This window comes from Ascidiella aspersa, chromosome 9 (assembly GCF_963924565.1).
Source record: "Ascidiella aspersa chromosome 9, kaAscAspe10.2, whole genome shotgun sequence".
Lineage (NCBI taxonomy): Eukaryota > Metazoa > Chordata > Ascidiacea > Phlebobranchia > Ascidiidae > Ascidiella > Ascidiella aspersa.
In genome coordinates, this window is record NC_139455.1 from 25,356,022 (window position 1) to 25,371,298 (window position 15,277).

Consider the following 15,277-nt stretch of genomic DNA (forward strand, 5'->3'; position numbering starts at 1 on the left):
AGATGGACGCGAATATGATCAACTGTCACAAACTTGGACTTTCACCAATGTGTGAAAATAGCTTTGACGTTCTTATCACTAAAGGTAACTGCGATTGTAAAAAAAATAACTTTTGGCCATCCCAAACTAAAATTCAAATGTTTTTAACAAAAGCAACGTTGCGTTCAATATATGGGGCTCAAATTTAAATCTTGAAATAAATTAAATGCGCAAACTTTGTTGTTCTTATTTTCTTTGTTGGGCCAATTCTAAAAAATCAAGTTTAAGCTTGTCTAACCTCTGTTCGTTTGATTTGTCGGCGAGTTGAGTGACCAAGTCTTCGTTCTTTTGTTGCAACCCGATCAGCTGATCGCGTAAAGTGCGAACTTCAAACTGCTGGTCGCCGTGCTGAGAAATCTAAAAATAATATAGAACAAAATGTTTAATTTAAGTAAACATTTAGATGCATTTTTTTAAATCGGAAACTCAGGGTTGCCACGCTATTTTATGAAAAAATCTAAAGACATTTAAAGATATTTTTTAAAGAAAATTTGGCCTTACCTCTCGTTCAAGCCTGTGGTGATCTGCGTTCTTCATTTCCAAAACTGCTCGGAGACTTTCATTTTCCTCGTGCGCGGTTTTGTAAGGTTGGACCAGCTCCTGTGGAGATAAAGGTTTGCGATTCAACTTGGTTTATGTAGAAAAGTTATGTAGAAAAACACTAAAACAACTGTAAAAAAGGAATAAAAATAACCTCGATTCTAAATAAGGGCCTTAAGGCAGAAAACAGGCCGAAGAAACAGTTTTTTTTCACCCTCTACATATGTGCCATAAACGTCAATGTAACTCGTATTGACAAACTTAGGCAACGCAAACACAAATACCAAAAAGCATTAAGACTTGTTTTAGCAAACTAGATTAGGGCTAGTTTCATTTTTTTAAACCAAAACAAACACACACAATAAAGGTTGCTTATTACGTCACAGCTGCGCCTAATAACTCTGCTTTTTCCATAAAATGTCAGTCGGGTTTAGTTCACGGCGCATTTTTTAAATCAAAACAACGAAACCCCGAAACAATGGCCGCTTATTACGTCATAGTACCTCTACTTTCTGGTCGACGCGTTGCTTAAAGTTTTCCCTCAGGTCGGCCGAGTCCATTTCCATTCTGTGTCGTTCGTCGGACCACTCCATCTGCAGTCGTGCCACTTCCTCTTCGTGTCGTGTCCCTAAATCACTGACTTGCTTGGCGAAGTCGTCCTTTAGACGAGCGGTCGTCTCATCGTGTTCTTCTTGCTGTAAGGAGATATTTATTGATTTAAAATAGTTTTTTAACCAAAAAAACGGTGTGTTTTGGGGGATTACTTGAAAACAAACTAGGTTTAACCACATATTTGGAATTCAAAATCATCTTCTTTTACCTACTCAATTTTTTTTAAGAAATATTTTAAATATCCCCAAAACTACTAGTTTTGTTAGTCGAAGAAGAAACACTTTTTTTGCGCTAGTGTTTTTTCTAGCAGGAAAACAACTAAATGCTAAAAATAAGTTTGATATTATAAAAAAATATTTCTAACTCCAAAATTTTCTTATCAGCTTGGTTAAAGAGCAATAAAAAAAAGTCAAAAAAAATCTACCGTTGTTTTTGTGCCACGATTAAAAACTTGAAAAAAAAAAAAAATAAATCCAAAAAAATTCTCACCAGTTTGGTCAATCGACCCGAAAGTTCCTGAAGCGTTTCGTTGAGTTGACGTAACTCGGCGCCGTGAACCCGCTTAAGTTCTGTGACGTCACTATCGTAGCGTTCGCGAGCCTGTGTGACGTCACGCTGGTGGGCGTCACGTGATTGGCGGAGGGATTCGGTGAGTTGGTCTACCTTGGATGTAAGGTCATCTGCGGATGAATATAAGTGAGGTGTGGATTTGAACTTTGTTAAGTTTAAAGCAATTTGAATTTGGTTTATTATTATTAGGGGATTTTATTTTGTTTTGTTAATTGTTTTTAACATTTGATATTATAAATTATTCTGTTGTCTTTTATTTTTTTGTAATTGTTTTTTATATTTTAAATCTTAAATATGTCTTAATTGTTTGTCAATTGTTTTCATTATTTTAAATCATCACCTATGTTTTAGCTTTTTTTTAAATAGATTTTGGTTAATTTGCAGGCTGCAGCTCTTAAGTTTGTTCTTACAAGTACGCTCAGGGTAAAGTTATAATCGTGTAATTTGAATTTTTTGCCAGTTTGCAATACACCAGGTTTTCAATAAAGTAAAACTTACCGTTATTATGTGTTTGTTGATCTACTACACGTATCAGACATTGTTTGGAAACTATATATTATCCATTTGTGTTTTTTTTATTAAAACAGTTTTAATTTATAGAATTTGGTCGCCAAAGCTGTTCAATTTATATTTAAGTATTCGGGCAGCCGCGAAAAAGATTGAGAAACACTGCTTAAAATGAACAGAAAGGTGTTTCAGGTAACGCTTCATTCAGTCTAAATTCACGCGTGGCAGATTTAGTAGCAAGATAATTTGAAGGAAGCAGCTTACCGTTATTAGGTTTGCAATAAAGTAAAACTTACCGTTATTATGAGTTTGTTGATCCACCAAACGTTCCAGACATTGTTTGGATGCAGCGAGCTTCGGTGCAGATAAGCCGTCCAACTGAAATAAAAATATAATAAATTGAAAACAGCACAACACCGGTTTTAATCGTAGTCTTCACACTGTATTTACACTTTACCCATAACGAACCATAAGTAGTCAACAGAGCAATGAACCTTTATCAAATAAACCTAATATTAAAAGGGCATATTAAATATGATTTGTTCAGAACAAATACGAATTAGATAAATATTAAGGCAAAATTTAGGTTGAAAGTTTACCGATTAAATGGTAATATTTACGTTTATTTGTAGCCTAGGGTTGCGAAAAACTGCTCTACTATAATTCAAAATGGGCAAAAATGTTAAAATTGTTTCATTTATAAATATCGCTTTTTACCTAAAATTAAACCTATAGCAACACGGAAATGATATCGAACTTTCTTTAGAACCCATGCACTCCCTAACTTCTAACGAACCTTGGAATTCCAGCAAACCCTTAAAAGGTCTACAAGACAGACCGAAGCAACTACACTGACACACAGGCTCCATAGCTGGGCGTTAAAACCCTCCACGAAGTTCGATCGATTCCACGACTTGAAAGAAGCCACAACAAAGCACACACACAGCATAGAAGCTGCGTATGAACTTATAACGCTCGTTGTAAGAACAAAGGCCTCCCAGAAGCGAGAGGCCATAACTTGTGCTTCCAGAACTACAACTGCTTGTGAATAAGCTTGTCGAATCCAGGATAAGCATCTCGAAAATTCGCTATGGCTCCAGTTAAGCATATAAGCGTATAAAGGCGTACAACCTACTAGGCAAACACTTTAACTGTGGTAGAACAAGGCTAGGTAAACCTTAAACCTCATACAGCACAATTAAGCCAATGCTCCACAAAGCACTAAGCACAGAAAGGATTCCTTCGCATTGAGCCCATACTTCGATTCAATCCTTGTGTGTTTTTTTAGCCCCGTTCGCCTTTCTCGCTTTTGCTTCGGCGCCAACGCCATAAATTATGAACGAGTCGCGATTGTTCCATGGCTGTGACGTCATAGGTATGACGCGTTGCCAAGGCGACGAGCGAGTGGCGGGAATTAGTGGGTAACGCGCGAAACTTTGGTCACAAGTGTTTTTACGTGATTCGAGGGCCTTTTATCGAAATATTAAGATCAATCTTTCTTAAATGCATCCTTGTGACATAACCTGTCTCAATTTAATCTTATTTTTGTGGTCTTTTTTGGGAATTCAAAATATTTTTTTTGCTTGCTTGTATTTTAAGACATAACCTGATTCATTTAATCTTTTCGGGATTTTGAAACTATAGTACAAGTGGAATTTAGTTCATAACCTTGTTTTAAACCGTTTAGTTTGGAAGACCGGCAAAATATTGAAAATCGAAATTATTTTATTCTATTTTGTTACTTAAGAAAAACGTTCTGGGGTCTTACCTACTCTGCGATACAATGAATGGAGCATGGAGGTTGTTTGAGTAGCTAACATGTCCGAATTAAGCGATGCATTTTTGCACCATCTAACAAAGGCAGTGGCAACCTACTCCACTAATTGCTCCATAACTTCAAGAAAGAATTAAAACCAATAACTGGCTGCGATTTAAATGTTTATGTACTTTAAGGTGTCACACAATTTTATAAAAAAATGCAAAATTCGAAGACCTAGAATTAAATCACTTGATGTTTTTTTAAATATAAGTTGAAAACAAAAAAGTATAAATTCATGGCAAACAAGATTAAAGATATTTTTTAACGGCACTTTCTAATCTAAACGCATGACTTAAGCTAAAGCAAAGCCATGTGGTATCCTGAGAGCAAAAGCTCTTCACCAATCGTGTATTTAGAGCAGCAAAAATTGACAACAGGTTCAAATAAAAACGCATTTAACAGATTCTTTTTACCTCGGTCAATTCTTCATCTTTGGTTGTGGTTTTTGGTTGTTTACCGCAACAGATTAAATACCTTCGTCGCCTACATTTAGAAGGGGAAGCACCCATTTCAAATTTACAATGATCAAACCTATGACGCTTGTTGCGTGTTAAAATGACTGGTTAAAACAAAGCAGCAACCTTACTACGTCTACATACAACTTTCTAGTTGCTTAAAAACGAATACTGACCATTTAATTTATCCCCGAAAAACAACCACATATATAGTTTCCTCTAATCAAACTTAAACTTCACTGTTTTTAATTGTTGGTTGTTGGACTTAACTACTTTAAAGACTGATAGCAATAGGACGCCTATTGAGTATTAAAACACTGATCAAAACAGAACGGCGACCTTAATGGCTTTGTATACAACTATTTAGTTGTTTAAACCGAACATTTGATTTATCCCTAAAAACACTCGCATAGTATACTATAGTCAAACTTACTGTTGCTAATTGTTGGACTTAAAAACTACTCAACACTTGCTAAGAAATAGTAGCAGCAGCACGTTTGTTGTGTGTTAAAACGAATAATCGGAACAAAACTGCAAACTTACTGGCTTTATATACAACTCAATTACCTATTCTTGATTTTATTGACTGGCCACAGACAAATAACCACATATGCCAGTGTTTCAGCCTTTTTCGCGGCGGCTCAAAATATTAGGCCCAAGTCTAACAGCGAAGCTTTGGCGACCCAAGAAGCGAACATACTAAGCATACTACATTACACATAGTTTAAATTTATATAATATGATCCATGTCTTTACTTTCGCAGTTTTCTCAAGTAGTAAAGAAATCTTGCACAAAACCAATCTCAAAAAATCACACTATAGGGAAAGCAGATTAAGAAACAAATAATGAAAATAGTATACTGAAACTTTACTAATGCTAATTGGACTTAAGATACTTTAGAGAGGTGCCAAGTATAGCAGCAAGCCAAAATGTACTCTGAAACTTTACAGCACCGCTTTAAAAGGTGGTCATAGGCGCTAAAGTATCCAGTAGGTGAAATAATGACGACAGCTGACCGGATAAAAAGCATTTGCTTTGAAGTTGGTCATCGACAAACACAACCAATAGATCTCCGTCTTTTCACTGACCAGTTTATGCGGAGAACGCACAAAGCAGCTTCGTATTTTACCGCAAACTAATATTAGTACTTGAAGATGGACGTAAACTGCCAAAAAAATTAATTAATTTCGTGCTAAAGTAAAAAAAATTGAGCAAGTTTATTTCGCATTTAAACAGCTTTTTTCGCAACTTTACAAAGTGAAATATTGGATATAGAGCAACTCTATATTAACGCTTCAGTTGCATAATAAAAGTTACTTGCTCAATTTTTTAAAAAAAAAATCAAACAAATTTTAATATTAATTTGACTTGAAATAGCGTCCAAAACGCAATACGAAGCTTTATGATCACAAATCCTTCTGGCATTCAAGTTCGAACAAAACCTTATGCTCGTTTCTTGGTTGCAAGCTAAAGGCTGCACCAATGCGTTTGATTTTAGTTATTGAAATAATCTACCTACAGATATAATAACTTCCAAAAACTAGACAAATAAAACTCCCCGCGTAGTACAAACCCTTTTGACACACAGCTTTATATCTGTGACGAACTACAGCGATATTTTTAGTAGCAGTCTTAGTAGAGGAAGGTGCCAAACCCACAAGTCATTTGCGCTATTTCAACCGTGACCATTAGAAGGGTGATAATAACCAATCTCTATTTACGCCTATTTAGGAAGCAATGAAAGGTACAAATTAAGTTAAACCCTTATTACACATAAACATGCTATTTGGGGGTTAATGTTGCAAATGGTGGAAAACGCGATAATTATACTGTTGCGGCCAGGCATCGTTTCAACTGTAAATTACAATTTGTTTCGCCTATAGCTGCAAATATTGCCCCTGCCCGATTAGATAGTCGAAACGTTGGAAATAAAAGTTGAAAATGTAGTATTGAAAATCTTAAGCATATCAAACGTTATTAACAGCGTAAAAGCTAATATAAAACATTTTCTGGGTATTGATTGAATGTTGTTTGAACATAGACAATATTCACGTTTACAGTGTTCGACATTACCGAATAAAAGCCTTTCCCACTAAAAAGGTTCGGGGTTTTCAAACTAAATATCTGGCGAAAAAGCATCACCTAGTTAAAAAAACGATATTTTCTTATCAAACAAAACCGCAAAACGTCAAAACAACCTTATATTGTTTCTAATTTAAATACAACAAACGCCTTTCCAACCAAAATAAAAACACATAAACTCACTGAAAATAGTGTAATACACCGAACCTCTACAATTTTAACACACATTCTACACTACTTTAACAAAAAACAGTAATTTTCACTTCAAATTGACGGTTAAGGTCAACTGGCACTTTGCTACATTTGACGTGCGTTTTAAAATACACACCTTACCGCTATTCACTACGATTTGTAATCCATAAACACATGGCTGGCGTCTCTACAGGCTTAAGGCAACAAGGTAAGAAGACTGGAGACCATAAATAAATAATGGCGAAGCATATGACGACCAAGTGCCATTCAATTGTGGTTGAATTTCATTCGAAAAGTTAAAACTAAAATCGTAAAACAGCAGATACTGTAGGTAGGTGTAGATATTTTTGGTAACCAAAATTTTGTAAACCAAAAATGAGTAAAAGAATCTGCTTGAATCCGAATGGTGAAAACAAACCGTACTTATTGTTTAATTGTGTTGTGTTTTTTACACTTGTTTATTTCTGTGTTCTGGGCCTTCTGTAGTGACGTAGACCCAAGATAACGGCCAACATATAACTTCAACCTTTTTGTGACGACGCAAATACTTAAGCAAAATTATAACAGTCAAGTTTTGACGACCCAAAGATCTTCAATAACCTTTTTGTGGGTGAACAAAACGCAAGAAGACAGTAGAATAAATTACTCCGATATGACTTTAATAATCCTTGTTTTCGTATTATCTCCGCAATTTTCTTAAATTTTTGGAGAAATCTTGCGTTTCTCTCATGCGGTTTAGTTTATGTTTTGGCCTCACGTGACCTTAATCTTAGTTTGTCCTTTACTTTGTGTTTGTGCTTCAAGCAGTAATGAGCTAAAGCCTTTGTATTATTACTTGTTTGTATTTAAGTTAACTGTGTACCGCGAAACTTTTTGTAATTTTGGAAAATAGAGTGGTTTTATTACCAATAGGCTTACACGCAAGCTGTTTAGACTTAGCCAAAAAGTTTGGGAACCACTGATTTAAACTCTTTCAACGTGGAAGCTATATCTATATCACCACAACAATTAAGATCTTAGGTCACTCAAATCACAGCCTACATGTGTTATGACTGAAACAAACATATTTTTGCATTTGGAAAATAAGGAAAATTTACACAGGGGTAATGTTGCGTCTGCAGTTACTATATACCATCTTTGTCACATTATTCTAGTTATATTTTAAAGTTTAAGGTTATCTGGCTTTCATAAACTTATATTGATTTGAGCAATATGGTTACTTTTAAAACTAGGTGGCTACTCTGCGACGATAAAACGACACTAGGATGGCCAATCAGGCACAATAAACCTGCAAGCCTTTGCAATGCAATCTCCATTTTTATATTGTATTTTGCTAAGCACAACCTGCTACCACCACTGTTAGTCCGACACTTGCATTAAGCAAACACGCAATACTGTCAAAACAGCTTTCCGGCACACACACACATATCTCCCACACTCGACATATAGGTTCTGGCATGTACAAGTGCATAGGACTGTGGTTTGTTAAGAATATCGCTTCTTCTCTGCTTATCTCGCGCACTTGATAAACACCGGTTACGTCAGGATTCTATAAACGTACACATGTGCTTGTGCTCAGGGCAGCTCCTTATAAAGAAGAATTCCAATTGACAGTGTTGTAAACAAGTTATTTCGAAATAACTTAAGTCCAAGTCAAGTCTTTGCGAATACAAAAGCAGTGTTTCTAAATGTTTTTTCGCGGCGACCTAAATACTAAACGAAGCGTCAAAAGTTAAGGTTAGTTCCAACATATACTTGTAATTTCGCATTACATATTTAAACCCATAGCTGTTTTTCCAACTTTTCAACGGCCCAAAATTTATCAGTTGTTCGAAAAATTCACCTTTTTGAGTTCTTTCCTGAACTCTGTGTACACTTAAAGTTATTAAAACACAATGAAGACAACAACATTAAAATATTTCGATTTGAGTAACTTATTTATTGTTTTCGTATTGTTTCAGCAATCTTCTCAAGTTTGGAGATCCAATCTCAATAAATCTAACCATGTGCGAATTACGCGATCCATGAGTTGTGAAGCACTGTCGCCAAGGGAGTTATTTTTAACAATGGGGTACGCAGACGATCACCAAGCGAGATAAACATAAAAACTTTTGCTACCAGGTATAATATTATTAAAAAATCATCCTTTGGTAATTATTCAAGTTTTCCAACGTTTCAACGACCTTTGTGAGCCGCTTTCTTCAGAGGATTTTGAACAAAAATATTTACAGAGCAGCTTTTTTTAAATTTGATATCAAGACTACCATGTTATATACATAATAAGCACTAACATTAAGCATGTAAGTGTTAAAAGCATTCCATTGAAATACCACGTGCACCCCGCACGTACGCACGTTGGTTTACCAGGCCATAAACAAACTCAAGGTCATGCACACGTCGCTAAAGACACACTTTGTTAGTTTACAGGTTACTTAAACCAAACATTCCCAACCATGCTCTAAGCCCGTGTGTAGAATTCGACAAACAAGAAAGTTTCAGCTTTATGAATCGACGAGTTAGAGCTATATGCTTCGAATGCTAATTCCAGTCTGTTTGGACCTAATTTCCGTTTTTACCAACAAATCTACTTCGTCTAAAAGCGTTTTTAAGTTTCTTGTCAATATCAAAATGAGCTAAAACTTGCAGCCTAAACTGATCACAACAACTTTTCTTGGTAACTTTAGCCCCATTTCAAAACCTCTATCTGAGCTAAATACAACTCATAACACCGTTTTCTAAGACTTTGCACCATTTCGCACAAAAACTTCAACAGCGACCATTCTAACCTCACATTGGAGTTAATATTTAAGCGAGGTCTTGTTTGAATGACTTGGGACAACCAACAGCGTTCATTACACAAGGCTCGACAAAGGAGGCGCCTTGTATCAGCACATAGCTCATAATTTACGATTAAAGTCAATAAGACGCAACAGTTCAGCAAGGCAAAGCAAAGTTGTGCTTTGGTTTACACTGGTAAGTGTTTAGTGGTACAACATACGTTTTTCCCTGGTGATTTTACGTGAAGTAAATAATTTTACGACCGTGATTGCTTGTCTTTAGTGATTATACAGTTAATTTATTGCGCCTGGTTAAAATTGTCAAGACGTTTCTTTCTTTCGCCTTTACATTAGCGCCGAAAAAACTCTAGCGTTAAACAATATCCTTTAGGATCACTGTTAAAACTTCAAATAATGTAAAAAAATGGTCGTTAAGCAGTCTTCTAAGTTACCGCGTTTACAACTGCGCAGGAAATTGAAGGCAATTTTTACTGACAACAACCGTCTAACATTTGATGTACAACAATAGGGCATATCTTTATAGAATCCAAAACCATCGGCGGCAGGTTTTAGCCAGTCGATCACTGCTCCGCTGACGCCTACATTAACAAGTAAAACTCATAGTTAAAAACATGAGTAAAAACAGGATCAGACGTTTTGTTTAAAGGAAAATATATTTCGCCAAAGTGACATCATCAGTTCCTTAATTCTTATGAATCTTTTCTTAATTCAAATGAATTCATTCGAATTAAGGAACTGATGATGCCACTTTGGCGAAATATATTTTCCTTTAAACAAAACGTCTGATCCTGTTTTTACTCATGTTTTTAACTATGAGTTTTACATTTGATGTACAACTGTTCAGTTATTTTACGGGTAAAAGGTTGCTTAACTTTAATAATGCTAGTCGAACAACTACGAAATATAATAAGACCTACACCATGCACGGATCTGTAATGTAGCTTGATAATAATTGCAAAGCCAAAAATGTCGAGTAAATTGACATCAACTTGATTGAGACGTTTCGATACGAACTTCTGAAAGATGAGATATTAACTTGAGATGGCACAACTTCATATCGAAACGTCTTAATCAGCATAACTTCCATTTACTCGACCTCTTTGTAATCATTAAACCTACAATAAGACCTTGATCGAAAAAATAGCTATATTAACAAAATTGCTCCTAAGAAGTGCAACTAGCACAAAATAAAACGCTAATTGAATAAGAAAAACGTAAACAAGTATTACCAGAAGTTTACTAGCGTCATGTATAAAGCGTGGAGAACTTTCCGCGAATTAAACGTCCAATTGCTATTTTGACAATTTGTCGGCGAAATTCTCTGAACAATGGAGCCTTTAGAAAAGCTTTTAGTCGTAAAACTAACATAGACTTAGCAAAAAACTATCTTTTTTTAAGACACCGTGTTAATTATTTCCATTTTTTACTTAAGAAGCTCTCCTTCATATCTAAAAATTGTTATTTGTTAAAGTTTGTTATATATTTCACTAATTTACGAATATTGGTTATTTTTTCAATATTGGTGTTTTTTCTTCACTAAATACCTAATATCTAACAAACACAGCTGAATTAAATGTCTTTTTGGTCCCTCGCTGTGCCTGCCTTAATGTTAAGGATGCGGTTTTGCTTTTTTCGTTCGACAGTTGCTTAATTGTGCTTATCCTTGTTACTTACTGACTTGTAGCAAATAAACAACACTCTTAAAGTTCATTGAATAATATCAAAGGTTTCTCTTTTAAGATATTGTACACGTGGCAATGTAGCCAGATCTTATCACTGACAACAATTCTCGTGTTTGAACTAGAAGTCCTTTGAGCTGAATAAACACATTCTCGCCGTACCTAACTGCTTAGGCTAAGCAATGTAGATTCGCAGTACAATACATATATTAAAGAGGTCATTTTTTCTCAAGGTTTGCTGTCGTTGGATTATTGACGCCTTTTAGTAGTATATAAGTTACATTATAAACTACTTAGGCTAACACATTTAACCCAACGTGAAATTAGTTCATTTTAACATCGCTCTATAACATTAGCTTTGCATTAGCTAAGCCTAATATTCGTACGTGTTTTCCAGGCTCTTAGGCTAAGTGATAATACTGAAAGATTTTTTTAATCCATAAGCATTTAGCAAAATCGTGACCGGACGTAAAAGGTCAAGAGGGGACATTGTGATAAAAAAAGTAATAAAAAAGCTAAAAATCATCTAAATAATGGCCAAACTCCAAAAGAAAAACCTTTCTGGACGAATTTTGATCCAAGCAATCATATCGATTCACCATGTCAAAACGATACTTAATAAACAGCAGTTTTCCTAAAAATTAACGTTAAAGAAAATAAAATAGAAATGTAAAACGTTTAAATAATACTGCCTCTATTTGTATGGGCTTTGATATTCATTATGCGTCTATACACTTCCATATATTTCACGATTTAGATATATCACGTTTCCTAAACCAACCCAGTCCATGCGGTTATGGCCGACATTTTGTGAATGAACTTGCCCTCACCTTGTTGACGACATAATCGAGCAGGGTAGCCATGGCAACGGCGCATTGTGCGCTTTGATTGACAGGTGGCGACAATCTGATGGAATCCGGACTTCGGTGACCTGAGAGAGAGAGAGAGAAGGGTTTGATGCGCTGGTGACAAGGATATTTTGAAAACGTTGTCTTAAACGAAGGTGATCGAGCTAGAAACGATTAACCAGTGTTGTAAGGACTTATTCAAAATGACTTAAAATTGGTGCACTTAGGTCAAGATTTTGCACAAATAACTTGACTGGACTTACTCAGTCGAATATCTTGGTTGAAACGTTGAATATTTTTCGATAAAATCTAGGTATTTATCTTATTTCGTTTTTTATCAATTTTTCGTTGAGAAATTGCTCATAATCGGACGAGTTTTACCAACTGGGTTAAGCGGTATAAAACCTATTGCACAAACAAATGCGACGTAAAACAATGGGGTTTTCGATAACCCAAGAACCAAATATATAAATTTTGCCTTTCATTTTTAGTCTATTGGTGGTCAAGTCACTTTCTTTGGTGTTAAATTTAGTTCAGGAATCACTAGGCTAAATGGTGCGTCAAAAAACTACAGTTGGCCTCAACAACAAACATGAAAATTCAAACTTGGTCTGTGTGAATGACAAAAGGTGGAATGTCTCGAGGAGCCAGATAATCACATCTCTAGTGGCACTCACCAACAGACTACGACCTCCAAGTGATAAGGTAAGTGTCCGCTGTCTCTTGTGCTTATTTTTAAACGAAAAAAACCGTTGGTCGGTAATTACAAATAACGTTTCGCTAGAACAAGTTCTGTTGTTTTTGAAAAAACCTTCTTTCCTATGTTATAAGTTGTTATGTTCGGCCCAATTATTTTTATTACTTTTGTATAATATCATGTTACAATTATTATTATTATTATTATTATTATTATTGTATTATAACAAGATTGTTTTATTTGTGAATGAGGAAATTAGACAACTTAATGCTTTTACTTTGCATTTACTGTTTAAACCAAACCACATCTTTATTTGCAACAAGATTACAGTGTTTTTTCTAAGGTGTTTCGGGGGACCGAAACGGTATTTAAATGAAACACTTGCGGTCTACTTAGCGGTCACTCAAACCAAACCTTAAAAAAAAAACCTAAACAAGAATATCATTTAGCTTGATATACTTTGTGAAATGCTTCAGAACCAAAAGATAGATTTTACTATTTACGCGTCTTGTTTTAGCACAAAAAATGGTTGGACTGCAATTTAAGCGGTTCTAAAACGCATAAAACCTTGCTGGTATCTTACCTCGTTTAGTTGCAATCTTTGGCAACTTTGCGGATCCGGTTCTTGATCGGAGCTGACTTCCCACAACTGATGATGACGTCACTTCTGGGATCGAAGCATTCGATGACGTCACTGAAGTAAAACATTTAAAAAATGCGAAAATAGTGCAGGAATGTATGTTGTCGTACTAGTGAGGTGCTTTACCGAGGTTGAATGAACATAAAAGCTATGCAGCTGTGCTTTGCTCGACTTCGATTTTACAGGAGTTCTAATTTTACATTATGTTTATAATTTGCATTTATACATTTAAAAAGTAGTTTACTGAAACCACCATAACACGAAATGTCGGAAACTTTTGGAATTGGGAACAATTTTGCAGGTTTTTACCTATAATTTTAATGTTAAAAACAAAAAGTATCTAATCTATTCGTTATGAAGAATGAATATTTATAATGTGACTTTAATAAAATACTCCCAAAAGTCATTAACAAACGTTACAACTCTATTCCCGCTAATATTAATAATAACTAGATGGAAGTCGATAGCTACAGCGAACTAAAGCGATGACGTCACATTAATGATTTTTTGTCCCCCAATTAAAGACCTCTGGGGGTGCAGCCTCATAAACCTCGACATCGCACCTTCATACCACTCTACGCCATGTCTCAAAATTTAAAAGTTCTACCATGTCTACTTTTTCTATATGTCCCGAAAATAAATTTTCGGCCCATATAATAAACGGGTGTAACTGATGATGGCTGGCATGAGCATTTGCCGAAACGTTTGAATAATAAAGCATGTCGCTTTTTATGTCTATTTGGGCCGTTATTTTCACCATTAAGTGATAATAATAATATTATAATAATGGTACTGTATGGAGTTATGTTTACTTGTATGAAACGCCTTTCCCGCTTACCATGTGGTCGTTGCAACTTAGATCCCGACCGACTCGAGCTTGACGCAATACGTGACGTCACGGCGCCACCGGAACGTAACGACGATGACGTAGAGTGCCGCGGGCCCCCACTAGTGGTGGTGGTGGTGGTAGTTGAAGGAGGTGCATGTTTGTTGGGGTCGAACTTCGCTGTTCGGCCGGCTGAGGAAACAAATGAAGATGAATGCAACATTTGCAACACTATAAATAGAAGTCCTTGGTTGTGTTCTGGTTTGGTTTGTTGAAAAACCATCAAAAACTCAGCATTTTTTAAAGACAAACAATAAGTAAAAGTCGTAGGTAGGGTTCAAGCAAAACCACAAGGTAGGGGGTCTTGAGTTCTCACCAGAAGCGAGGTGATTTTGCCAGAAACGATCTACAAGTGTTGTAATGAATTATGTTAGTTTTGTTAAATTAGGGGGTCTTGAGTTCTCATGAAAAGCTAGATATTCTAGATTTTTGTTGCAATATAATCCTGTTTAAGTAAAATAATTTCGGTATTTCCGAAGGTGCCCAGAAAAATATTAATATGAATATGCCGTAATCGTTGGTTAACACAACTTCAGCATCACAGTATTTACCATAGCCACTGTTAAAAACGAATTCTATTTTTTTTTTGGTCTTAAAATGGGCTTTTTGTCATCCAAACTTTGTTTCTAAGTTGTTTTTCAATCTTTAAACGGCCACTTCAACATCCATAATACAACAGCAAGCAAATGAATTCCGTTAGCAAGGCTGCCAGACTATTTTATGAAAAAACTGGCATCCAAATACTTTCTAATAGGCAAATATATGACTTTTCAAGGACAAGACCGATTTGTTGGTAGTATCTTGATACAAATTAGTAACAAAACAAGCTGGTTTTCTAAAGCGAGAATCAGATGACATTTCGATACCATTTTTTTTTTAAGTGCGCGCAAATATTTGGAAGTTTCCTAACTA

The 15,277-nt window shown here is 35.5% G+C and overlaps 1 protein-coding gene across 1 annotated transcript in view; it reads right to left on the bottom strand.

Annotated features, from left to right (window-relative positions):
• Positions 1-15,277, bottom strand: part of LOC146134631 (uncharacterized) — a 48,823-nt gene that overhangs the window by 2,107 nt on the left and 31,439 nt on the right. The window contains exons 14-21 of the mRNA XM_083397247.1: positions 14,318-14,497; positions 13,423-13,533; positions 12,125-12,225; positions 2,565-2,646; positions 1,681-1,871; positions 1,083-1,274; positions 541-639; positions 278-396 (exon numbers count right to left, since the gene is read on the bottom strand). Coding sequence (XP_083253373.1) covers positions 278-396; positions 541-639; positions 1,083-1,274; positions 1,681-1,871; positions 2,565-2,646; positions 12,125-12,225; positions 13,423-13,533; positions 14,318-14,497 — 1,075 coding nt within the window. The remainder of the gene's footprint in view (positions 1-277; positions 397-540; positions 640-1,082; positions 1,275-1,680; positions 1,872-2,564; positions 2,647-12,124; positions 12,226-13,422; positions 13,534-14,317; positions 14,498-15,277) is intronic.